Below are 23,958 nucleotides of genomic sequence, written 5' to 3'. Positions count from 1 at the left end.
TGTCAACATAGTTTTAACTGTTCGCCCCAACACAATACAATAATAATATAATAAAGATGAGGGCTTTTTACCTGCCGAGTTCCTGACAGTATCCCCTAATTATCACAGAGATGATGGTGATGCTAATGATGACGCTATGCAAAGTCTGCTATATGTCTCGAGATTTTCCGGAATCCGTATCGGTCAAACTACTAGCCGAAATGGTTGCGTTATCGATGGAGGTATAGTTAATTCTACAGAGGGAAAATGCTAAAATGACGAAAACCTGTGACATCAAGGTGTAACGTTGAGCAACCCCGCATTTTTTAATTATTTATTTATTTGTGTTATTTATGTCCTTTTTTATTATCTTTTTCTTTTTTGGGCATAACATGCCAGGGAGGGCTCGTAAGGGCTGGATTCCCCCCCACTGGCCGCAAAGCCAAGCGAGGACTTTGATGATGGAAGAATGACGGAGGAGAGTAATTGGTATTTCAGTACGTACGTACGGACGTAGAAGTCCGACCAATGAAAAGCCTTCGACCACTATTATTATTATTATTATGATACATGCATTGTTTCTTGCTGGTGTGTAACTAATGGAAATAGAACAGTGGGAGCTTGCCCATTCGCCCCTTTGACTCCGGTCCCATTTCAGATATTCTTATGATTACGTGAGTCAAAAGCAGGAAAATGGTCTCCACAAAGTATGGGAAATGGGCGGCGATTAATTCGCGACACTGGTGCGTCAAAGCGTCACTAATAACCGGTTTTGTGAAACCGCCAAATACTCTTATAGATATATACCAGAACGTTATCTCCATATCTATGTTGGTGCAGTATATGATAAAAGAGTAAAAAGCAATGATGAAGGTTACAATGGTCTGAAATATCTGAAATATATCGAATATGCTACACCTATCTATTGGAGAAGTACATCTAATGACCTCTCCTCGATTCAAGATTGTTGTTAAAAACTCCAAGAAGGTATGAAAATGTTTAAGAAATTCAGAAATTGAAAGACGCCTTTTCAAACAAGGAAAAGTATAAATATGCTCAAGTTCTTCTAGTTCATTGTTGTCTTTTTTTTTTATCCAAGTACCTTATATTCTCTCTATACAACATACTAATAAGTAACCAACACCAATAATTTTTCCTCCTTTGTACGTACAGAACTACCACATTTTTTGACAATGGTCTTTCAAGCACAACCAAGCGGTAACACTACAATCTTTGAAGAAAAGAACTCAAACAACAACGAAAAAGGTTACAATGAAGACAAGATCGAAGTAGTCCATCCCTATGGAATAACCACAGATGATAATTCCAACTCGAACTCAACTTCAACTGAGGATCATGATTCCGTTTGTAAATGTTACACAACGGGCGCCAATAATGAATACGTCTATATAGGACATCAAAAATTCATAAGAAATGATCTAACTGAAGCATTCGGTGGTACCTTAAACCCCGGATTATCACCTCCATCACATCATAAATTTGCAAATCCTGCTCCCCTGGGGCTATGTGGGTTTGCCCTAACCACTTTCCTTTCTGGGATGTTCAATGCAAGAGCTCAGGGTATTCAAGTTCATAATGTCATTGTTGGATGTGCCATATTCTACGGCGGGTTGGTACAATTGATTGCTGGCATTTGGGAAATTGCATTGGAAAACACATTCGGTGGTACTGCATTATGTTCTTATGGTGGGTATTGGATGAGTTATGGAGCAATTTATATTCCATGGTTTGGTATATTAGATGCTTATAAGGAGGATGAATCTGATTTTGCCAACGCTATGGGTATCTATTTGTTAAGTTGGTCCATTTTCACTTTTGGATTGACTTTTTGTACTTTGAAATCTACTGTTATGTTCTCCACTTTGTTTTTCCTAGTTGCATTGACTTATTTATTGAACTCAATCAGTGAATTTACTGGGAGCCCAAAGGTTCAAAGAGCTGGTGGTATTGTCGGTATAATTGTTTCTTTTCTTGCTTGGTATAATGCATATACAGGTGTGGCCAATAGAGAAAATTCTTATATCGTTATAACACCTCTTCAATTACCATCTAATGATCGAACCATTTATTGAAGAAAGAACAGGAACATTTTTATTCAGTACATAAATATATTTTCATATTCAATAATATTCCCATATTTTTTGAATTGATCATTTCATTCACCAACGAACATTTTACATATTAATCGTAAGTGGATTTGTCTGACGCCCAGAACTCTGACACATAGATAAGGATACAAACAAAAACAAGAAAATACAGTTCGGAAAGGATCCTTCGCCCTAACCAAACCCTATACTTAAAAACCCTATACCGCACCCTTAGAAAAACCCAAACCCTAAAACCGAGAAATTTCAAAACAAAAAAAAAATGAAATTGAAAAATTAAGCGGGTTCTATTATATTTACAATTATTGTAGTGTATGTAACTAATTAGCCTTGCTGTTTATACTTTTTACCAAGAAACAATCCTTCTTATATTTACTTATGGATTGATATCTTATTATCATACTCAAGAGCTCATTCCCCCTCTAACCTGGCGCAATCGACCGAATAACACATTCTTTCATATTCATAGAACTGACAAAGTTACCTAATTACAACACATAAATAATATGGATCGTGGCGAGCAACAAAACGATACTAACAATACTTACTCTAACAATGCTACTCCCACTCTACCAACGGCAACGCATGAATTAAGCCTGTCTTCATCCAAACCTTCAATAGAGATAAACAACAGTAATGCTGCTACCACTACCACTATTAATACGGCAGAAAATGGATCAAACGTCAAGAAATTAGAAGACGATGAAGAAAGTGCGTTAAGTAACATAGATTTCAATAATCAAGAATTAAACAATCTAAACTTATCTGAATATTGTATCTCAAGTGATGCAGATACAGAGAAAATGGGGAGTGATATCTTACAAGAAATTGATGAGACTCATCCAAGACTTATTCAACTAGTCAATAACAATAATAACAACAATAGTAATGACGCTACTATAAAAAATAATAATGATAACGACGATGACAATAATCCTGCTCTAATGTCTAATATCAATACGGCAACTTTACAAAATGAGCCTATAGGAATTACATCTGTTATACCAGAACAGCAGCAACAACAGCAAGACAATCATCCTCAGCTAAAAAATAATAATAGTAATAGTAACAGTAGCGCTGAACTTCTCTTAAACGGCGAAGGCCCCCGCCTGCCGCTAACAACAACAACAATAACGTTGAAACATAAAACTGAAAATGAAAGTGCTGAAGATGAACAAGAACAAAATAAGAAAATAAAACTAGACAATTCTGTTGCTACAACTGATGTTAATCAACCTACGAATTCTATATCAGACGAACAAACTATAGCGCAAAGTACTGCCACTAATGAATCAATAACAAAAGGTATAGACAATGATAAAATCACTGACGTTCCTGCGACCCAAATTAATAATAAAATTAACAATAACAACAAAAATAACGATAATACAAATGATGTTGATGACGATGAGGACGGTAACGAAGTCGGTGATGAAGAAGAAGATGAGATAGATATCGAGGAAAATCTTACCCCTGAAGAAGAAAGACCTGGTTTATTGAAATCAATTGTATCGGAGAAAGCTGATACTGATACTCTTCCAACTAATACCAATGAAACAATCAAGAATGATCTTACTGGAAAAATAGAGGCGAACGTAAATGATGAGAGTATTAAACTTGATGAGGTTGAAAATGCATCTAACGAAGAAGAGGAAGCAGATGATGACGAAGAAGAAGCGGAGGACGAAGATGAAGAAGATGAAGAAGAAGTAGAAGTGCCCGAAGAGGGAAAGGATAAAAGATTGGCCGAAATTGATCATGAAGAACAAAGACTAAATGCCTTAAAGGAAATAACAGACATTGAATATAAATTTGCAGAATTAAGACAAAAATTGTATGAAAATAAACTACTCAAATTAGAAACTGAATTACAAATGTGTCTTGAAGGATCACATCCAGAATTACAATCGTATTATCAAAAGATTGCTGCTATACGTGATTATAAATTACGTAAAGCTTATCAACGTCAAAAATACGAATTACAATGTATCGATAGGGAAACAAGGGCAACAAGAACCTTCATCCATCAAGATCATTATAAGAAAGTTAATGATATAAGGAATAAATTACTCAATGATACTACAGAAACGTGGTATGATATTAATAGAGAAAGAAGAGATCTCGATGTAATGGTACCGGATGTATCATATCATGTTCCAATAAAGACTGCAGAAAAAACTTTAAGTTGTATCACTGGTTATGCGGGACCGGCTCAATTGAAATTACCAGGTGAAGCATTATCAGAAGATTTAGCCTGTGAAGGTGTAAATTTCAGATATAAGGGTAATCCTGTGGATAAATTAGAAGTCATTGTAGACAGGATGAGATTAAATAATGAAATAAGTGATTTGGAAGGTATAAAAAATATTTTAATGCATTTCCTGGTGCTCCAAATTTGAATGGATTAAGAGATTCGGAAATTAATGATGATTGTCAACAAATCTTAAAATAAAAAGGAATTTGTTTCTTTAAAGAATGGATTTTCGCATTAATTAACGATAATGGATGAATTTTTAATGATCCTCCAAACTTTATAAATATCCCATGCAAATAATGTTATTTTAGATATATTTATTTGATATGTATTAAAATTAGTTTGTAACTATTCTTCTCTGGTCTTTCAAGCGTGGCCTACATACACGCAATTCTATTGATACTGCATTCTTTTTTTCCATCATTGATCAAATTAATGGGACAGGTGCTATATATAATCCTATTTAGAATACTTTGATATAATATACGACTTGTTAATTATTTGTTATTTTGTTGTTGATTTTTTTTTGAATATCTTTGATGATTGATTATATTGTTTGATACAGAAATATAGGAATAAAATTATATATAGATAAAAATGAAAACGATTAGAGATATAGCAAAAAAAACATGAACTCATCATATAAACTCAAAATTTTTTGATACCATGACGAAAAGGTATCACTTAATTCCTTGCCTCTTATAATGAATTGAATAGTGATATTTTTTTTCTGATATATTATTATTTAAAAGTTTTCTCTTTCAATTTTTTTTCATTTTAAGCTTATTTCAATGGGATGAAACGGGAAGTGGTGGCACCAGCTCTACCGTGTCTAACTGGAGTGTAAGTAATGGAGAATTCACCTAAGTAGTGACCCAACATTTCTGGTCTGATTTCAACTTGGTTGAAAACCTTACCATTGTAGACACCAACAACAGAACCGATCATTTCTGGAACAATGATCATGTTTCTTAAATGAGTTCTAACAACAGCTGGCTTTTCATTTTCTGGGGCAGCCAACTTAGCAGCTCTCAATTTCTTCATTAAACCAGCTGGCTTGGAAGATAAACCACGAGCAAATCTTCTTCTAACTCTAGCTGGAGCTAACTTGACGAAATCTTCAGTGGACATTTCCAATAATTTTGCTAAGTCGACACCTCTGTAGGAGTGGGTCTTGAAAACTCTCTTCTTGGCAACAGCGCTGGACATGATTGTTGGATTGGATGTGCTTTTGTTGGTTATTTTCTGAAGGATAGATTACTTTCTTTTTATTTAAATATTCAAATCCTCTTGACTATAATGAGTTTCAAAACTGAGGTTTCGATATAGTGTAAATTTACTGGAAAATTGGTATTACGTACAGTTTGGGAAGAGTATCTCCTTTGCGTAATGGGGGAGGGCAACCAACCGTAGTACTAGGGATTTCTTTCCAAACGGAGTCTAAGCCGGCAACCTTTTGGCGACACATAAAGACTGGATGGAGCCTGGGTAGGTGGATCACTTGTGGCCCGGGTTGAGGCTAATGGGCTCGCTTCCAACTTTGGAACTTTCCCCCGAAAGAGAATGTCCGCGCCGGACAGTTTCCCAGAAATCCCATGATCTTGAAATTTTTTAAAACATTTGAAATAAACCCAAACATATCCTTGACCGTCTTACATCCTTACATGTTGTCAGTTTTACTGACCCGAATAGTTCCCCGCGAAATTCTAAATATGGTGTATGGTGTATGGTGTAACATCACTGAACGTCATATTGTTCAGACCTTTTGCTAACGACGGAATGCTTAAAGGTTTCTGGCTATGGTTGAAAGGCAAACGTGCACAGTGGTTCTACCTCCCCATGTTTGAACTTTCTCTAAATAAAGGATGTATACACCACACTGGTTGAACCTACATACTGTCAATTACAACTAAAGCAATGTTGTTAACACGGCGTGATGATGTCGTTCTATCACTATATGCTTTTCTTCGATCTTTTCCTTCGATCTACATGTTACAAGGGTTAGGGTCAATAACTAATACACAATATTAGGGGTTTCCTACACATAGGTAACGTGCTTGTTAATATATCCTATCGATGTTTTATTTTTTTTGATAAGTATAGACTTTAAGATATAGTTCGGTATGAATCATCATCTAAACTACCACAGGCTTGATGAATCCTGGCATCTTCTAGAAACACATATACATACCAGTCCACCTCCTCGGTGTTGATACTCCTAATGAATTAACCGCATCCAACTTTGCTCACGTCTGCACCCAGACGTTAGTTTTCTGTATTACTCATGAAAAAGACAAAAAAGAATTAGCCGCCCAGCCCAGTCGAGCCCCGAGCTCCGTGCCGCCCGCCCACAGTTTTTGTCCCCTCCGTAATGCTCCGACGCGGATTACTTAATTTTCCGTGTCCCATTTCAATTTTCTTTTTTCTTTTTTTCAACAGTGCAACTGTGAAAATACGCCACAGTTTGATGCCGTATGAAAAGAAAATACTGTTGTACGTATGAAGGGCAGCTTCCAGTGTCTTCCAAAGTATTCCTCGGTCAAACAAAAGAAATAATAAAATGTGACACTTTTTTACAAAGGAATCTGTATCGATTTCATATAAATATCTATCACCAAATTGTTGATAACACGATAGTTCCTTCCAATTTCCTTGTTTATCAATATTTCCTTTTTTCTTTAATTTTCAATTTTAGAAAGATTCAACAAAATATACTAAAACAAAATCAAAATCAAAATCAAAAACTAATACTAAGAAGAAATGGGTCTAATTGCTTCCGATAAATTCGCTACTAAAGCTATCCATGCTGGTTCTCATGTCGATGTCCATGGTTCTGTTATTGAACCAATCTCCTTATCTACCACTTTCAAACAATCTGCTCCAGCTCAACCAATTGGTACATACGAATATTCTAGATCACAAAATCCAAACAGAGAAAACTTAGAAAACGCCATCGCTGCCTTAGAAAATGGTAAGTACGGGTTAGCTTTCTCCTCAGGTTCTGCTACTACCGCCATCATCTTACAATCTCTACCACAAAACTCCCATGCCATCTCCATCGGTGATGTTTATGGTGGTACTCACAGATACTTCACTAAAGTTGCTAACGCTCACGGTGTTGAAACTACTTTCACCAACGATTTAATTAAGGATTTACCAAACCTAGTTAAGGAAAACACTAAATTAGTTTGGATTGAATCTCCAACCAACCCAACTTTAAAAGTCACTGACATTGAAGCTGTCTCCAAATCTATTAAATCTTTAAACAAGGATATCCTACTTGTAGTAGACAACACTTTCTTATCTCCATATCTTTCAAACCCATTAAACTTCGGTGCTGACATTGTTGTTCATTCAGCAACTAAATACATTAACGGTCACTCTGATGTGGTCTTAGGTGTCTTAGCCACTAACAATCAAGAAATTTATGAAAGATTACAATTCTTACAAAATGCTGTTGGTGCCATCCCATCTCCTTTCGACAGTTGGTTAACTCACAGAGGTTTAAAGACTCTACATTTACGTGTCAGACAAGCTTCTTTAACTGCAACCAAGATTGCTGAATTTTTAAGCACAAATCCAAACGTTAAAGCTGTCAACTACCCAGGTTTACCAACACACGAAAATTATGATATCGTTAAGAAACAACATCGTGAAGCTCTAGGTGGTGGTATGATCTCTTTCAGAATTAACGGTGGTAGTGAAGCTGCTGCTAAATTCTCCTCCTCTACTAGATTATTCACGTTAGCTGAATCTTTAGGTGGTATCGAATCTCTTTTGGAAGTCCCAGCTGTTATGACTCATGGTGGTATTCCAAAGGAAAGTAGAGAAGCTTCTGGTGTTTACGATGATTTGATTAGATTATCTGTAGGTATTGAAGATGCTGGTGATTTATTGGATGACATTAAACAAGCTCTTGAAGTCGCCGCAGCTAAGAACTAATAATATTAATATTAGTGTGAAAAAAATAAAAAAAAATAAAATTGGGAAGGTTATAATATACTATAATAATATAATAAGTTCATGAAAATTTCTGCATGCATTCAAAAACAAAAAGCGCAACATATTTATATAATACATATAGACTAGAATAAAAAACTAATTACTATATCATATCATTTTTAAAACAATTTATTATTATTATTATTATTATTATTATTATTATTATTATTATTATTATTATTATTATTATTATTATTATTATTATTATTATTATTATTATCAACACGAATGTTTTTAAGCGCGTTTTGCAGGTCTATTTAAGATTTACGTTCACATGTAACAAGAAGCCTACCCATGGAACTATGCAACGTTAAGTTCCAACATCTTGTCAAAGGAAAAGTTTTTCTTGTGAGTTATTTTATCTATAGTGAATTCATAGCGAAGCTTCGAGTTGTCAATATATCCTTCTTGTAACTTCCCTTGGCCATAGTAGTATTATATTTGGCCAAATGGTAAGTAAAATTTCGGAAGTAAACTTAGGTAGATATACATCCCAAGAAGTAAAATATGCCACGGCGGCTAAATAACACACACAAGGAATGTCTGTGTAAATAAACAATACGCCAAAAATGTCCTGACAAATTTGGTCGGTCGGCGTTAAAAATACCTGCCAACGAATCCGCAAGGAATGTTCCTCCGCGGAATAAATCAACAATGTCTGTCCCCTTACTTCTTTCGTTGGACATTCAAATCTTAATATACAATCTGGAAAAGATAAAACAAGAAGTAACTTCAAGAGAGTAGAGAACATATCCACCTCTTTATTCTTTTCCAATAAGGTATCCATCAGTAGCATTTATCGGAAAAGGCCTCATCTAATCAACATGACAACTTTGCAATATACACCACTGGATGACATTAACTCCATTATTAAAACCTCCAAAGAGTTCTATTTGAATAGGCAAATTCAGCTAACAAAGGAGAAGAATCCATTCAAAGCAGATCTTGAATTTCGTATTGAACAACTAAAGAAATTCTACAATGCCATTGCAACTCACGAAGATGAAATCATTGACGCACTCTTTGCCGATTATCACAGAGCCAAACAAGAATCCATAGGTCTCGAAATCAATCCTTTACTAAACAATATCCTACACATAATTAAAAACTTACGCAAATGGATGAAACCTACAAAAGTATCAGATTGTTCACCACCATTCATGTTCGGATCCATAAAAGTGGAAAAAATTGCAAGAGGTAACGTCCTCGTCATCGCACCATTCAATTTCCCAATCTTATTATCATTAGTCCCAGTGGCTCATGCAATCGGTGCTGGGAATTCCGTCGTTTTAAAACCAAGTGAACAAACTCCTCATACATCCATGTTGATTGCTAAGATTCTCAATCATGCAGGGTTCCCCAAAGGGTTGGTCCAAATCGTACAAGGTAGCATTGATGAGACTAGCAAATTGATCAAGTCTAAAGATTTCAGTATGATGTTCTATACCGGATCACCTAAAGTTGGCTCCATAGTGGCTCAAGAAGCGGCAAAGAATTTAATCCCTTGTGTTTTGGAATTAGGTGGGAAATCACCAACTTTCATCACTAAGAGTTTCTCAAGGAAGAATTTGAAAACCGCCCTACGAAGAATATTTTTTGGTTCATTTGGTAATTCTGGTCAAATTTGCGTGGCCCCTGATTATTTAGTGATACATGAATCACTTTATGATGAAGCAAGGGAAATTGCTAAGGAGTTATTGAAAGAAACATTCCCATTGATTACGAAAGATGCAGAATATACTCATATGATTAGTGAAAGATCGTATAACAATGCATTAAAGAAATTGGAAAATACTCAAGGCACTGTATACCAATGCGAATCATCTTTAAATTCAGATTCTTTATGTATTCCACCCACTTTAATCTTTGACTGTAACTGGGATGATACGACCATGTTGGAAGAGAATTTCTCACCTATTTTACCAATAATAAAATACACGGATTTGGATAAAACGTTGGATACGATTATTGATAAATATGATGCTCCATTAGTACAATATATCTTTTCAAGTTCAAAATCGGAAATATCACATATCTTAATGCGTTTGAGATCAGGCGATTGTATAATAGGTGATACATTAATTCATGTTGGTATTAAAGATTCTCCATTCGGTGGAATTGGTCATTCAGGATATGGTAATTATGGTGGTATATATGGATTCAATGCATTTACTCATGAAAGAACTATTTTCACTCAACCATTTTGGATGGATTTCGTATTAAGTATGAGATATCAACCTTATAATAAAGAAAAACAAAGTTATTGAAACTAACAACTAGAGATCTACCATTTTTCGATAAGAATGGTGACATTTATTGGTATCATAGAACATGGTTACAACTATCTACACTTTTACTTATCTGCGGTGTTCTTTATCAAATAATTTCAAGTAGATACTTCTAATTGAGATGAAGAACAAAAATCAAACATCCCCTAACCTCATCTTGAAAATAACTTATATTCATAATTCACGTTAACCTGTTTAAACATCATCATGGAAGATTTTATTTATGCCAAACTATACAAAACTTATTACTTTTTTTTCATTATTCTTTTAAAAATATTTAAATCATTTTTATAGTAGACAATATATCTATATACAAATAATCATGGACAACACACAGAAACTGTTCAAGATTTTTAATGTTTACCGCCGGTACGTTTGTGACGTAATTCATTTTGTTCCTTTTCCATTTCTGGGTCAAAATTAATAAATTCATCTAAACCTTTTCCAGCTGGAACCATTGGTAAGACTGGAACTTTCTTTTCCACTTCAACTTCTAATAAGACAGGACCTTGATAATCAACAAATTCTTTCAAAGCACCATCCAATTCTCCTTGATTCTTTACTCTAATACCTTTCAATCCCATAGCATCTGCTAGTTTCATGAAATCTGGATTCAATTGATGAGTATGAGAGTAACGATGTTCATAAAATAATGATTGCCATTGTGTAACCATACCTTGTTCTTCATTATTCAAAAGTAAGATTTTAATTGGTACACCTGCTTGAACTGCCGAACTTAATTCTGTCAAAGTCATATTGAATGAAGCATCACCATCAATATCAATAACAATTGCATCTGGTCTGGCCACTTGAGCACCAATGGCTGCTGGTAACCCATAACCCATAGTACCTAAACCACCAGATGTAATGAAACTACGTGGATGCTTCCACGTCCAATGTTGAGCAGCCCACATTTGATGTTGACCAACACCTGTGGTAACAACAACTGGTTTACCTGTACCGTTTGCGATCTTAGATAATTTAGAGATTACAGTTTGTGGTTTAATCTTAGATTCAGCGGTTTCCTTCATGTATGAGTATGGGTATTCCTTTTTCCATTGGTTAATTTGTTTGAACCAATCTTTTCTTTCCTTCACTGGGAAGACTAAAGGTAATAATTTGCTAACGTTAGAAGCAGCATCACCTTCTACAGCAACTTGAGCTTCAACAACTTTATTAATATTCTTTGGAGAGATTTCGAAATGAATAATACCACCTCTTTCTTCCAAAGCAGCACGACGAGCTTCTGGAGCAAATTTAGCAATATTACCGGTAACACGATCATCGAATCTAGCACCAAGGGCGATCACTAAATCAGCATTTTGCATAGCTAAATTAGCAGTGGCACAACCATGCATACCTAGCATATCTAAGGATTTTGGATCTTCTTGATCGAAAGCACCTAAACCTTGAATAGTAGTAGTAACTGGAATTTGAGCACGGTCACTTAATTCCTTTAATAATCTTGGACCATCTGGATTGTTCATGATACCGTTACCAACATAAAGAACAGGTCTCTTAGCCAAGTTAATTAAATCAGCAGCCCTATTAATACTTTCCATAGTATAAGCTTCTTCAGCAACGCTCTTTAATTGACTCGTTATCGGTAAAGTAGATTTAATTGGAATTGGGTTTCTTAAGATAGCAGCCGTGACATCCTTTGGTAGATCGACTAAGACAGGACCTGGTCTCCCACTGTTCGCTATTTCAAAAGCTTCATTAATACGTAATGGCAATTCAGCAACAGATCTAACCATAACGTTCCATTTAGTACATGATCTTGAAATACCTACGACATCTGCTTCTTGGAAGGCATCAGTACCGATCGCAGAAGTTGGTACTTGGCCAGTAAAGACCACCATTGGAATACCATCTGCAAGGGCATCTGCCATTGGAGTCACTACGTTGGTCGCACCTGGACCTGACGTAACTAATACAACACCTGTTTTACCTGATGCTCTTGCATAACCTTCAGCCATATGACCCGCACCTTGTTCATGTTTTGGTAAGACAAATTTGAATGCGTCACTGTTGTAGATGGCATCGTAGACTGGTAAGATTGCACCACCTGGATAGCCAAAGACTGTGTCAACATTTTGTCTTTTCATCATTTCATTGAAGATTTGACCTCCAGATAATCCAACAAATGAACTATCCATTTCCGGTTCTGTGCGTAGTTTCTTGGAAAGCTTTACAGGTTGTTTTTGAGATGGTTGTGAAGCTGGGTCCACATTGAAACTTGGAGCAGGTTCTGGCCTTACTGCTGCTGCATTAGAAACAGAGCTATAATTACGAGGAATGGATTTATAATAACGGAAGGCGATGGAGGAAGGTGCCTTTGATGATCTTAGAGTTAGTTGCTGGAATCCACGTTTCGTGGCAACATTTTTCAATGCAGCTTGTCTTAGCATTATATAAATGTTATGGTTCTTATGAGAGTTTGGTTATTTATGGTAGTTTGATTATCGATCGAATAAATACAAGTTATAGATGTGAAATAGTTGAAAAAACCGACCTTTTCTTTTTGATATCCGGCAAATCGAAATTACTCGAGAAAGAAATCTTTCCTCATTCATTATATTCTGAAAAATTTTAGAACACCGCACCGCGCTTTTTGAGTCATCTCGGGCAAATTATCTGGAAGATGTTCCCTGAACCGGCTTACATAGTATGAAATAGTACAACACTATTGAGTAAGAATTTGTCTATTGGGAAAAGATTGAATTCATCTCACCTTTCTTATGGAAGAATAATTGCCTTTGAAGCTCCCTTATAAATACTTTCGAAATGTTTTCCGTGGTAACGACCCTTTGAACCATCGCAAGGAGCAAAGATATGTCTCGTTGTTTTAACGGCAGTAGTTGCGCTGAATTTGAGGCGTCCTTGGAATTCGGACGAATTAACTCCAACAATGGAATCCCCATGTAATCTATTCGAGGAATTGTTTTGGCATACATATATGCAATATTGACTCCATGAGGATCGGCGTCAGTAAGTATATGCCATTGACCAATGAAGCTAGAACAGCATTTATAAAACAAATTGATGAAGTTTCTTGTTAAGAAATCAGGATATCCTTTTCCAGTAATTAGTATATCTTTGACATTACAGTTTGTACAGCATGTAGAATAGTTAGAAACTATTTTATTGAAGACAGCCTCTTTTTCTAAAATCAAAACTTTGATTATATTTTGTTGGCTTGGAATATTTATCACTGTGGCGTCATTAATATATGGAATTAAAACTGTTTCGAATGGTTGAATGACCTGTGATTCCGAAACGACTTTATCTCCCTTTTCAACAGTAGTGGTAACAGTTATTTGAACAGGAGAGAAAATTAGTCCTTTTTGAGCTGCAATAACATTTAAACTATCTCTTGACTTCAAATTAAAAGCCTCTGTCAGGATTGATAACCAATATACAATTGTTTGTTGTCTCCCATATAATTCCATGTTTGAGTAAAATATATCTCGAATGGTACTTATGTCTCCGGTCTGTAATCTAGTTCGAAGAGTTTTCAAAAGGGTTAATATACATGCAACTTTCTTGGCTTGAATTTGAGTAGTATTTATTCTCTTACCTTTAGTTCCGAAATAGGGGAACTGGAGTATTCTTTTCTTGGAGCCTTCATTACAAGATAAATGTCTGCTGTTATTAATTTTAAACACTACAGGTTGTATATGTTGTTCTATAGAATTGGTAAACAGGGAAAAGATGGTATCAATTGTTTTAGGTAATTCTGTGACAGAGCCGACAGGGCCCAAATGGATTTCTCGAACATCAGGCTGCAGTATTGAAATTAAACCTGTCTTTGAACAACTTTCTGACATATATTCAGACAGCGTTTTCATTGTCCCAGGTTGGACCTTGGTGTTAGTTACGGAGTTTCAGATAATGATACCTGATTAAGAAGAAATACTATAATTTTCTTTATCGTTAGAGTTTAGCACAGAGAAGGTTATGTTCCCTCAAGCTAGGCGGCTAAATTTACCTTTTTTCTGTTTACACGCGTTAAAATATAATAGAGTGCCTCTGGTGTAACAGATGTCTCCAACTATTCTGCATAGGACATATCTATTTGCTATGTAGTTGTTTAGGAAATATTCTTCTCTATCATATTTTATCAGTAGAAAATACTAGTCATTGAACGTAGACGTTTACCAGTAGATTAAAAAGGTAAAATAAGCCATTGAGGTTAAAGAAGCTAAATATTCTTCGGAATTCTAGCATGGCCAAGGAAAGTTTATAGGAACAACAACGTAATATAAGACACTATAAAAGAGATTATATATTGAAGAATAAAGATTATTAACTTTAGTAATAACTACTACTAACTCTAATTAAACCTCTATTTCATTAGATATTTAGGGTCCCCTTCGTCAAAAAGAAATATAATCATGTGTTAAATAATACGAACCAGTATTTCTCTAGAGAAATGTTTTTCAAGAAAACAAGCCTTGTTGGCGCAATCGGTAGCGCGTGTGACTCTTAATCACAAGGTTAGGGGTTCGAGCCCCCTACAGGGCTATTATTTTTTATTATTAATTTTTAAAACCATTACTGGGATGGGAATCTATAATTGTGAATGAATGGAATTGAGATCATTGAAGTTGACCAGATTACACTTATCTTTGAATATCTCGAACGATAATCTTGAAGTTTTTGGAAAAGAGGGCCGATTTCAAATATATGCAACCCATCTGCTATTATGTCCAGTGAAGCAACTTCATTCATTTTAGACATTTCACCATCTATGGTTAAGAATGATACCGTAACAAAAGCTATTGCATACTTAGAATATACGTTTTTGGAGAAATGTAAAAAGCAAAGGAAGACCGATTGGATTAGTTGTTACACGGCAAATGGACATGAAACATCAAATAGTCAAGGAATCCCAAATGTTTCCAATTTATGTACATTTTTGGCGCCTATTAGTTCTGATGATGTTGTTTCATTACTTAAAGAATTCCAAAGGCAATGTAATAGTATAAGGGATGCTAGCGAGGAACAAGAAGATGCCGAATCTATGGTTCAATGTTTACTGGTCGCATCATTAGATATGAGAGAAAAATTTAAGAAAAGGAAGGTTTTAAAGCAATTAATGGTCTTCACAGATGATTTGGATGGATTGAATTTGGCTGATGAGGAAATTGATATATTTGTTGGTGAAATTGACTCAAGAATCATTTTAATTGATTGTCGGGATGAAAATGACAATAATGGTACAAATGGTTCTGGATCTGCATGGCTGAAATTGATTAAAAAACTACCCGGCTCTGTTGTTTATCCTATAAATGATTTACTATTTGAAATTACGTCTCCTAAACCGGCCATTGTAAAACCTGTAAGGGTATTTTCTGGCGAATTGAAGTTAGGTGCACCATGTAACAAAACAGATGAAGATGTTATACAAATAATGGAGGATCCAGATTGTATATCAATCAAAGTGGAAGGCTATCCTGCGACAAAAGCCGTTTCAAGCTTGAATAGAAAAAATGTTATCAAGACTCCGAAAACAGAAAATACTTCAGCTGAATTTACATATGAACCGATAAAGTCGGTTATTGAATATGAAATCAAAACCCGAAAGGAAGACAAACCCGGTAACGATGATGCTAATGGAGATGGCGCAGAAGTAGCTGCTAGCCAAGATGAAGATTTTGTTTCAATTACCGTAAGTCAGAATTCAATTACGAAGGCTTATAGATATGGTGCAGACTACGTTGTTTTACCACCTTCATTGCAAGAACAATTGACCTATGAAACATGGCCAAGTTTAGATATTAGAGGGTTTCTCGATAAAGATTCTTTACCAAGATATTTATTGACATCAGAATCTATTTTCATAATGCCTGACACAAGATTGGGTTCACAAGCTGATAATGTGACATTCAATGTATTAGTAGATGTGTTGTTAGGTCAAGATAAAGTTGCAATTGCCAGATACGTCCCGAAGTACTACAGCGAAGTGCAAATGTGTGTTTTAGTACCGTTATTAGTTCTACATGAGGACGGTAAGACATTAATAAGGGCCTTCGTTTTAAATAGACTACCGTTTGCTGAAGATGAAAGAGTGGCAGACTTTCCTAGACTTACCAAGAGGAAAACAACATCCGGCCAACCTATACCAGAAAAGGACGAGGATTTGGAAAAGATCGACTCAATAATGTCTGAGTTTATAGATTCGATGGATACAGATGACTTACCATCAGTTCCAGCAGATAGGTACTATGAACAAATTGCACAAAATAGTTACAGCACAACATTAAGATTACCTGCTGATAAGAACATCGAAAAAGAGAAGACAGAGCTGGGTGAGTCCAGTGATCCTTTACGCATACCGTCCATTAGTGTGCATAGACAACAACAAGTTCTCTTAGAATGGATCCATCAGAAGGTCGTCATGGGTTCTGATGAATTCATCATGTCTGATTTACCAGACCAATTACGTGAAAAGATAACACCGTACACTAGTAAAACAATGGACGTAAGCGGCTTAGTTAAGATGTTGCAGATTAAAAAGATTGAAAAGGCAAGTTCTAGAGGGAAGAATGAAGAGATTCCTGTTTCTGTCAATGCAGCTCCGCCATTGGAAGAGCTTTTGGCAAGAGGTAAAAGAGAAGACGTCTAAGCTGCTTTATATAGCACTTTTGTAGTAATAAAAGATAACAAGGATAATTCACATGAGCAATTGTAAAATAACTGAAGTATATGCTCAAACTGATGTGTTATACAGTTGTACTTCTAAGTAATCCAAGAATTGACTGATATTTTGAAGGAGGCGGCAATTTATGATTTTGGCAACATTTCCTTAATTCATCCCCGAGTTCGCAAATATGAAGAACCGGACGAAGTGCCCCCGCCATTATTGAACAGAAACTCTCGGACAACACGCAACATTCAACCCGGAAAATAAGGGGCCGTTGGGCAATTCTGAAAAATTCTGAAAAATTACTTAAAGATCTTGAGGAAATTTGGTGAAAGCTTATGATTTTGACAGGATAGTGCAGAGAACAAGGAGTAGGAGGGATTAATAAATAGTGCATTTGACAGTTCTCAACAACATTACGTAAAGGGAGGTTGACAGAAACATATAAATACAGCTTATTTTTTATTTTTTAGATAATTTTTTAAGTCTTACTTTTCTAATTAGATAGCAAATATCTTTTTTTGGTCCCAGATCTTTTTTCTAAGGTGAACTCCAAGTAATCAACTATCAAATAACCAAATAAGAATGTCCTTTAATATCGAAAGCGTCCCAACAAAACCATATGAAGATCAAAAACCAGGTACTTCAGGTCTTCGTAAGAAAACCAGAGTCTTCAAAGACAAACCACATTATACTGAGAACTTTATCCAAGCCATCATGGATGCCATCCCTGAAGGTGCAAAGGGTGCCACTTTAGTTGTTGGTGGTGATGGTCGTTACTACAATGATGTCATCTTACATAAGATTGCTGCAATTGGTGCCGCTAATGGTGTCAAGAAATTAGTCGTTGGACAACATGGTCTATTATCAACTCCAGCTGCTTCTCATATAATGAGAACTTATGAGGAGAAAACAACAGGTGGTATCATCTTGACTGCAAGTCATAATCCAGGTGGGTTGGAAAATGACATGGGTATAAAATACAATTTATCTAATGGTGGTCCAGCTCCTGAACCTGTCACTAATAAGATTTGGGAAATTTCCAAAAAAATGACACATTATAAAATTATCAAGGATTTCCCTGAACTAGAATTGGAAACTTTGGGTAAGAATAAGAAATATGGCCCTTTATTAGTTGATGTTATTGATATTACAAAAGCTTATGTGGATTTCTTGAAAGAGATTTTCGATTTCGAATTAATTAAGAAATTTATTCACAATCAACGTGAAAAGAAACATTGGAAACTATTATTTGACGGTATGAACGGTGTCACAGGTCCATATGGTAAAGCTATTTTTGTTGATGAATTCGGATTACCAGCAGATGAAGTTTTACAACAATGGCATCCACAACCAGATTTCGGTGGTGTTCATCCAGATCCAAATTTAACATATGCCAAGGCTTTAGTCGACAGAGTGAATCGTGAGAAGATTGAGTTTGGTGCTGCTTCTGACGGTGATGGTGATAGAAATATGATTTATGGTGCAGGTCCAGCATTTGTCTCGCCAGGTGATTCTGTCGCAATCATTGCTGAATATGCCTCTGAAATCCCATATTTCAAGAAACAAGGTATATATGGGCTAGCACGTTCTTTCCCAACTGCAAGTTCTATTGATCGTGTTGCAAAGGCACATGGATTGAACTGTTACCAAGTTCCAACCGGTTGGAAATTTTTCTGTGCTTTATTTGATGCCAATAAGTTATCTATTTGTGGTGAAGAATCATTCGGTACCGGGTCCAACCATGTTAGAGAAAAGGATGGTTTATGGGCCATTATTGCTTGGTTGAACGTTTTGGCAATTTACAATAAACATAACCCAGAAAAGGATGTTTCCATCAAAATTATACAAGATGAATTCTGGAATAAATATGGTCGTACTTTCTTCACGCGTTACGATTACGAACATGTCACTACTGAAGCTGCTGGGAAAGTGATTGACCAATTAAGAAAACATGTAGAAAGCTCCAACTTTGTTAATTCCAAGTTTTCAGCAGATGAAACTTTGACCGTTACTGATGCGGGTGATTTCTCGTACACTGATTTGGATGGTTCTGTATCTGCCCATCAAGGTTTATATTTCAGACTATCGAATGGTTCTAGGGTTGTAGTTAGATTATCTGGTACAGGTTCTTCAGGTGCAACTATTAGATTATACGTAGAAGAATACACTGATGATAAAAGTCAATATGGGAAATTGGCAGATGATTATTTGAAACCAACAATTAGTTCTGTTGTTAAATTTTTGAACTTAAAGGAGTTTATTGGTACTGAAGAACCTACTGTCCGTACTTGAACGACAATATAACGAAACGTGAAAAAAATATAAGAGACAACTCCTTTCTCTTGTAATGTCGCTCTTACGATTTAATGAAAATAATAATGACGCTATTTCGCTGTGACACCTTCTCTTTTAAAGATGGTCACTTATACAATTACATAGAGTAAACTTTATAAACTAGAAATATAGATTTACAAAAACACTGTCAGATTGTAAGATGCATTAAGCTATACATTTGATAAACTTAACCAAACCAATTCGAATAAATAAATATATATATATAAATTAATAATATATATCTTCTAATTATAATTTAATATATTCATAGAGTTAGATTTACTGTCGCCTTGACCGTCTGTCAAGCAGGAGTTGTATGACGGTTAAGCACCGCATGCTTTGTACGTAAAAATACCGCTGACGGCTTGTAAAACTACAGGAATCTCCATTACGGAGAATGTCAGATACGGTAACTTATGGGGGAGATCAAGAATTTGGTGGACAGAATTTTCGTGATACATCAACTTTATTAAACTCCTAAATCATGTTGAATCTATTGTATATGATTATCATAAGGGTCTTTATCACCTCTGTTTACCTTGGCATTGCAGTTGCTGTCTTGAAAACGTGTAACATTCCAGTGTTTTTTTCTAACTTTCGACTCCAACGAGATATAGTTTTTTTCTTCCATTACAACTGGAAAGACTAGATAGTTTGAGTAGACTATCCTAGGAAGCCTAAATAATTTTGCGAGATGAATGCCTGGAAGAAATTCAAGTTAGGAAAATGGAAAGATGAAAATGAAAACAAAGAAAAAGAAGTTGGGAAAGATCGAGATAGAGGAGAAAAAGCAGAGTTAGAAAATAATACTAGACTTTTCCATTTCCATCACTCTAATCATGATCATCATCATCACCATAAACATCAAAACAGTCAGAGTTCAGTCACATCAGATGATTTTTTTGTCGATCGGAAGAAAACTATAGTCAAATCTCCATCCTCAATTGCACCAGTTCGTTTATCATCAGAAGTTTTATCATCTACATCGACAATGAAGGACACTTCCATAGCTGCAGACTCGAGGAGCGAAAGCTCGAGATCTGAATCAACGGCACCGACAACTGGTACCGCAACGAGTAATCATCACACGAATACTAGCGCTGGTATTATGACTATAAAGGTATACAACGGTGAAGATTTCACTTTACCAATCCCTATTACCTCTAAGGAACAAATATTATCAAGATTATTGGGCTCAGGAATCAATTCGTTGCACCACAATTTATCGAATGAAGTTAATACTTTAATCTCACAACTCTCGAAAATTCAACTTGAAGCACATGAGGGCCGATCGTCATCTTCATTGGGCTCTCCTGATGAAAATTTAATTGATGGTAAATTAGCTACAAATTATATTCCTGCTACTGTAATGTTACCTGCTTCAACTAAATTAAATCCTTTATTATATTTTACTATTGAATTTGATAATACAGTGGCTACTATTGAACCTGAATATGGCTTGATGTCTAATCCGATATTTAATAAGATATCTACATTTGATGTGACAAGAAAATTACCATTTTTGAAAATTGATGTATTTGCAAGAATCCCATCCATTTTACTACCACCTAAGATGTGGCAACAAATAAAAATTGAAGAAGATAGAAAAATGAAGAAAATTCTAGAAAAAATTAACTCTAACCAAGATATTCATTTAGGTTCAGTGGAAGTTCCAGTCAATTTGAAAATTAATTCTGCTGCTAATATACGTCTTTACAATCATCATTGGATCTCTTTGGATAACGGTATGGGTAAAATTAATATCAGTATAGATTACAAGCCATCAAGAAATAAGCCTTTATCCATTGATGATTTCGATCTTTTGAAAGTGATTGGTAAAGGTTCATTTGGTAAAGTTATGCAAGTTCGTAAAAAGGATACACAAAAGATATATGCGTTAAAGGCAATTAGGAAATCATATATTGTCTCAAAATCGGAAGTGACACATACATTAGCGGAAAGAACTGTCTTAGCAAGGGTTAATTGTCCTTTTATTGTGCCATTGAAATTTTCCTTCCAATCTTCCGAAAAATTATATTTAGTACTTGCATGTATTAATGGTGGTGAATTATTTTATCATTTACAAAGAGAGGGTAGATTCGATTTGTCACGGGCAAGATTTTATACTGCTGAGTTACTTTGTGCCTTGGAAACTTTACATAATTTAAATGTCATTTATAGAGATTTGAAACCAGAAAACATTTTGCTCGATTATCAAGGACATATTGCTCTGTGTGACTTCGGACTTTGTAAATTGAATATGAAGGATGATGATAAGACTGACACATTCTGTGGTACACCTGAATATTTGGCGCCTGAGTTACTATTAGGACAAGGTTATACAAAAGTAGTTGATTGGTGGACTTTGGGGATACTATTATATGAGATGTTAACTGGCTTACCGCCATATTATGATGAGGATGTCCCTAGAATGTATAGAAAGATCCTTCAAGATCCGTTAAGATTCCCTGATGGTTTTGATCAAGATGCCAAAGATTTATTGATACAATTGCTAAATCGTGACCCATTAAGAAGGTTAGGATGTAATGGAGCAGATGAGATTAAAAGTCACCCTTTTTTCAGTCAGTTATCCTGGAAAAGATTGGTTTCTAAAGGTTATATTCCACCGTACAAACCACCTGTAGCAAGTTCTGTTGACACGCGTAATTTTGATCAGGAATTCACTAGTGAGAAACCTGTAGATAGTGTTGTTGATGAATATTTGAGTGAAAGTGTTCAGAAACAATTTGGGGGATGGACATATGTTGGTAATGAACAATTAGGTAGTTCGATGGTAGGCGATAACAATATATGAAGGCATAGGAACCCTAAAGACTCTGACTCTTCCCTTGAATGCATATTCTCCAACAAACAGAGATTGGCGTTACATCATTCGAGGACTACCTGATAAAAAAATTTGTGATGAAACTGTGACTCACAAATTGCGTATGTAAATAATTATTTATTTTATACACCTGAATAAAAGGAGATTCTATAGACTATCAATTTATGAAGTCCCATCAGATGCTATGTTATATATCTGGTACAAGAGGAACTGGTTCAATTGAACCACTCCGGTAATAAATATTTTATCAAGTAAATGCCGTTAAATTGATGGTATCAACTTAAAAGCACTACCAAGCTCATTTACAATTTGTCGAAAGGACATGAAATTGTAGGTTTGTTCTTTTCCGCGGATCATATAATGGTTGGAACAGGTGAATCGTTATGTCCGCCTCCTTCCCCGGAACGCGGATTTACTTTGCTTGCAAAATAGCACGAGCAGCGGAAGCGGAAATAAACGGGATACCTTCGCAAGGTGGTTTTTAGGATCCAACCTACTCAACCATTGAACGGTTTAATCTAACTGTTTCTAGCGTGACACTTAGATAATGCTAAAATATGTTAATAAAACTTTAAATATCTAAGAGAGATTTTGGAAATTGTGAGTACTACATCCAAAGCGGCTCTTGATGGGATTGTAAACAAGGAAATGTGAGAGCTTTATACATATATCTAATTTGGAGAGAAAAGGGATTTTCAGGCTATAGAGAGTTATAGCAGGGGAATTTTTTTTGAACCGCAGCGTTAGTACCGCGTAGTATACGGGTAACACAACGTTACCCGTAGACGCTCAATGTTGACCGAGGGCCACTGACACACATGTAAGGAGGCGGGCTGGTTTGACCACCGTTGATGTCAGCCATTCCTCGTCCCCCTTTGGCTCTTCGTTGTAGACGGGATCTCTTTCTCCATTCCATGGCCCGCGGAACGAGAATTTCCTTGAACTATGTAGTAGTCCTTGCGGGATCCTACAACAGTAAACGCACGTTACGCTACGTAGTTTTGCTGTATGATAAGCATAAAATAAAAAGTGTAGTCTATTGTAGTTAATATTTCAATGATACTGGGTGGCAACTAATTCAACAACTTGTGCTAATCAGTCTTTATATATTATACAGGGTTTGCAAGTACTTATAAGTTTGGTATATATCACTAAGGTCTGTCCAAAACATCGAAATTCGTTTGCGTGGCGTAAAATATATCGTTAAAACTAGACTATAGTGCATCTCAAAAGGACAGTATACGGTACGGATATTCTATCTGCCTATATCTGATCGTTAAACAAACTAAGCCTTGAAGCCGTTTATTTTATCAAGCCATAATCAGCATACTCCATACCGTACACCAAAACTCCAGGAATAAGAATATACGTACTAGGCAGAGTAAATACGTACGTTTCACGGTAATATAACCTATACAAACCAATTTCTCCTTCGTACTACTTTGTGAAAAATGGCAGCAACAAGGACAAGACGACAT

General features: G+C 35.6%; 10 protein-coding genes and 1 non-coding gene across 11 annotated transcripts; 8 read left to right on the top strand and 3 right to left on the bottom strand.

Moving 5' to 3' along the window:
• Positions 1 to 1,172: 1,172 nt before the first annotated feature.
• On the top strand, positions 1,173 to 2,072 carry NDAI0H02430 (acetate uptake transporter family protein; the record flags this gene model as incomplete). The annotated part of the gene is made up of 1 exon (XM_003671612.1): positions 1,173 to 2,072. The coding sequence occupies one exon, from the start codon at positions 1,173 to 1,175 to the stop codon at positions 2,070 to 2,072; it is 900 nt and encodes a 299-aa protein (XP_003671660.1).
• A 539-nt stretch (positions 2,073 to 2,611) lies between these two features.
• DEP1 (Rpd3L histone deacetylase complex subunit DEP1) lies at positions 2,612 to 4,504 on the top strand (the record flags this gene model as incomplete). The annotated part of the gene is made up of 1 exon (XM_003671611.1): positions 2,612 to 4,504. One exon carries the CDS (start codon positions 2,612 to 2,614, stop codon positions 4,502 to 4,504), a length of 1,893 nt encoding a protein of 630 aa, XP_003671659.1.
• A 638-nt stretch (positions 4,505 to 5,142) lies between these two features.
• Positions 5,143 to 5,568, bottom strand: RPS15 (40S ribosomal protein uS19; the record flags this gene model as incomplete). The annotated part of the gene is made up of 1 exon (XM_003671610.1): positions 5,143 to 5,568. The coding sequence occupies one exon, from the start codon at positions 5,566 to 5,568 to the stop codon at positions 5,143 to 5,145; it is 426 nt and encodes a 141-aa protein (XP_003671658.1).
• Positions 5,569 to 7,119: 1,551 nt separating this feature from the next.
• CYS3 (cystathionine gamma-lyase CYS3) lies at positions 7,120 to 8,301 on the top strand (the record flags this gene model as incomplete). Its single annotated transcript, XM_003671609.1, has 1 exon — positions 7,120 to 8,301. The coding sequence occupies one exon, from the start codon at positions 7,120 to 7,122 to the stop codon at positions 8,299 to 8,301; it is 1,182 nt and encodes a 393-aa protein (XP_003671657.1).
• An 884-nt stretch (positions 8,302 to 9,185) lies between these two features.
• HFD1 (hexadecenal dehydrogenase) lies at positions 9,186 to 10,628 on the top strand (the record flags this gene model as incomplete). The annotated part of the gene is made up of 1 exon (XM_003671608.1): positions 9,186 to 10,628. One exon carries the CDS (start codon positions 9,186 to 9,188, stop codon positions 10,626 to 10,628), a length of 1,443 nt encoding a protein of 480 aa, XP_003671656.1.
• Positions 10,629 to 11,002: 374 nt separating this feature from the next.
• NDAI0H02380 (uncharacterized protein) lies at positions 11,003 to 13,060 on the bottom strand (the record flags this gene model as incomplete). The annotated part of the gene is made up of 1 exon (XM_003671607.1): positions 11,003 to 13,060. One exon carries the CDS (start codon positions 13,058 to 13,060, stop codon positions 11,003 to 11,005), a length of 2,058 nt encoding a protein of 685 aa, XP_003671655.1.
• A 294-nt stretch (positions 13,061 to 13,354) lies between these two features.
• On the bottom strand, positions 13,355 to 14,500 carry SPO11 (DNA topoisomerase (ATP-hydrolyzing); the record flags this gene model as incomplete). Its single annotated transcript, XM_003671606.1, has 1 exon — positions 13,355 to 14,500. The coding sequence occupies one exon, from the start codon at positions 14,498 to 14,500 to the stop codon at positions 13,355 to 13,357; it is 1,146 nt and encodes a 381-aa protein (XP_003671654.1).
• Positions 14,501 to 15,103: 603 nt separating this feature from the next.
• On the top strand, positions 15,104 to 15,176 carry NDAI0Htrna11K. The gene has a single exon. It is a non-coding gene; the product is annotated as a tRNA-Lys (tRNA).
• Positions 15,177 to 15,357: 181 nt separating this feature from the next.
• Positions 15,358 to 17,280, top strand: YKU80 (ATP-dependent DNA helicase YKU80; the record flags this gene model as incomplete). The annotated part of the gene is made up of 1 exon (XM_003671605.1): positions 15,358 to 17,280. The coding sequence occupies one exon, from the start codon at positions 15,358 to 15,360 to the stop codon at positions 17,278 to 17,280; it is 1,923 nt and encodes a 640-aa protein (XP_003671653.1).
• A 603-nt stretch (positions 17,281 to 17,883) lies between these two features.
• On the top strand, positions 17,884 to 19,593 carry PGM2 (phosphoglucomutase PGM2; the record flags this gene model as incomplete). The annotated part of the gene is made up of 1 exon (XM_003671604.1): positions 17,884 to 19,593. The coding sequence occupies one exon, from the start codon at positions 17,884 to 17,886 to the stop codon at positions 19,591 to 19,593; it is 1,710 nt and encodes a 569-aa protein (XP_003671652.1).
• A 736-nt stretch (positions 19,594 to 20,329) lies between these two features.
• Positions 20,330 to 22,450, top strand: YPK2 (putative protein kinase YPK2; the record flags this gene model as incomplete). Its single annotated transcript, XM_003671603.1, has 1 exon — positions 20,330 to 22,450. The coding sequence occupies one exon, from the start codon at positions 20,330 to 20,332 to the stop codon at positions 22,448 to 22,450; it is 2,121 nt and encodes a 706-aa protein (XP_003671651.1).
• Positions 22,451 to 23,958: the final 1,508 nt, after the last annotated feature.

Source organism: Naumovozyma dairenensis, chromosome 8 (assembly GCF_000227115.2).
Source record: "Naumovozyma dairenensis CBS 421 chromosome 8, complete genome".
Classification (NCBI taxonomy): Eukaryota; Fungi; Ascomycota; class Saccharomycetes; order Saccharomycetales; family Saccharomycetaceae; genus Naumovozyma; species Naumovozyma dairenensis.
The sequence above is the reverse complement of the archived record's forward strand: the minus strand, read 5'-3'. Positions and strand labels throughout refer to the sequence as shown.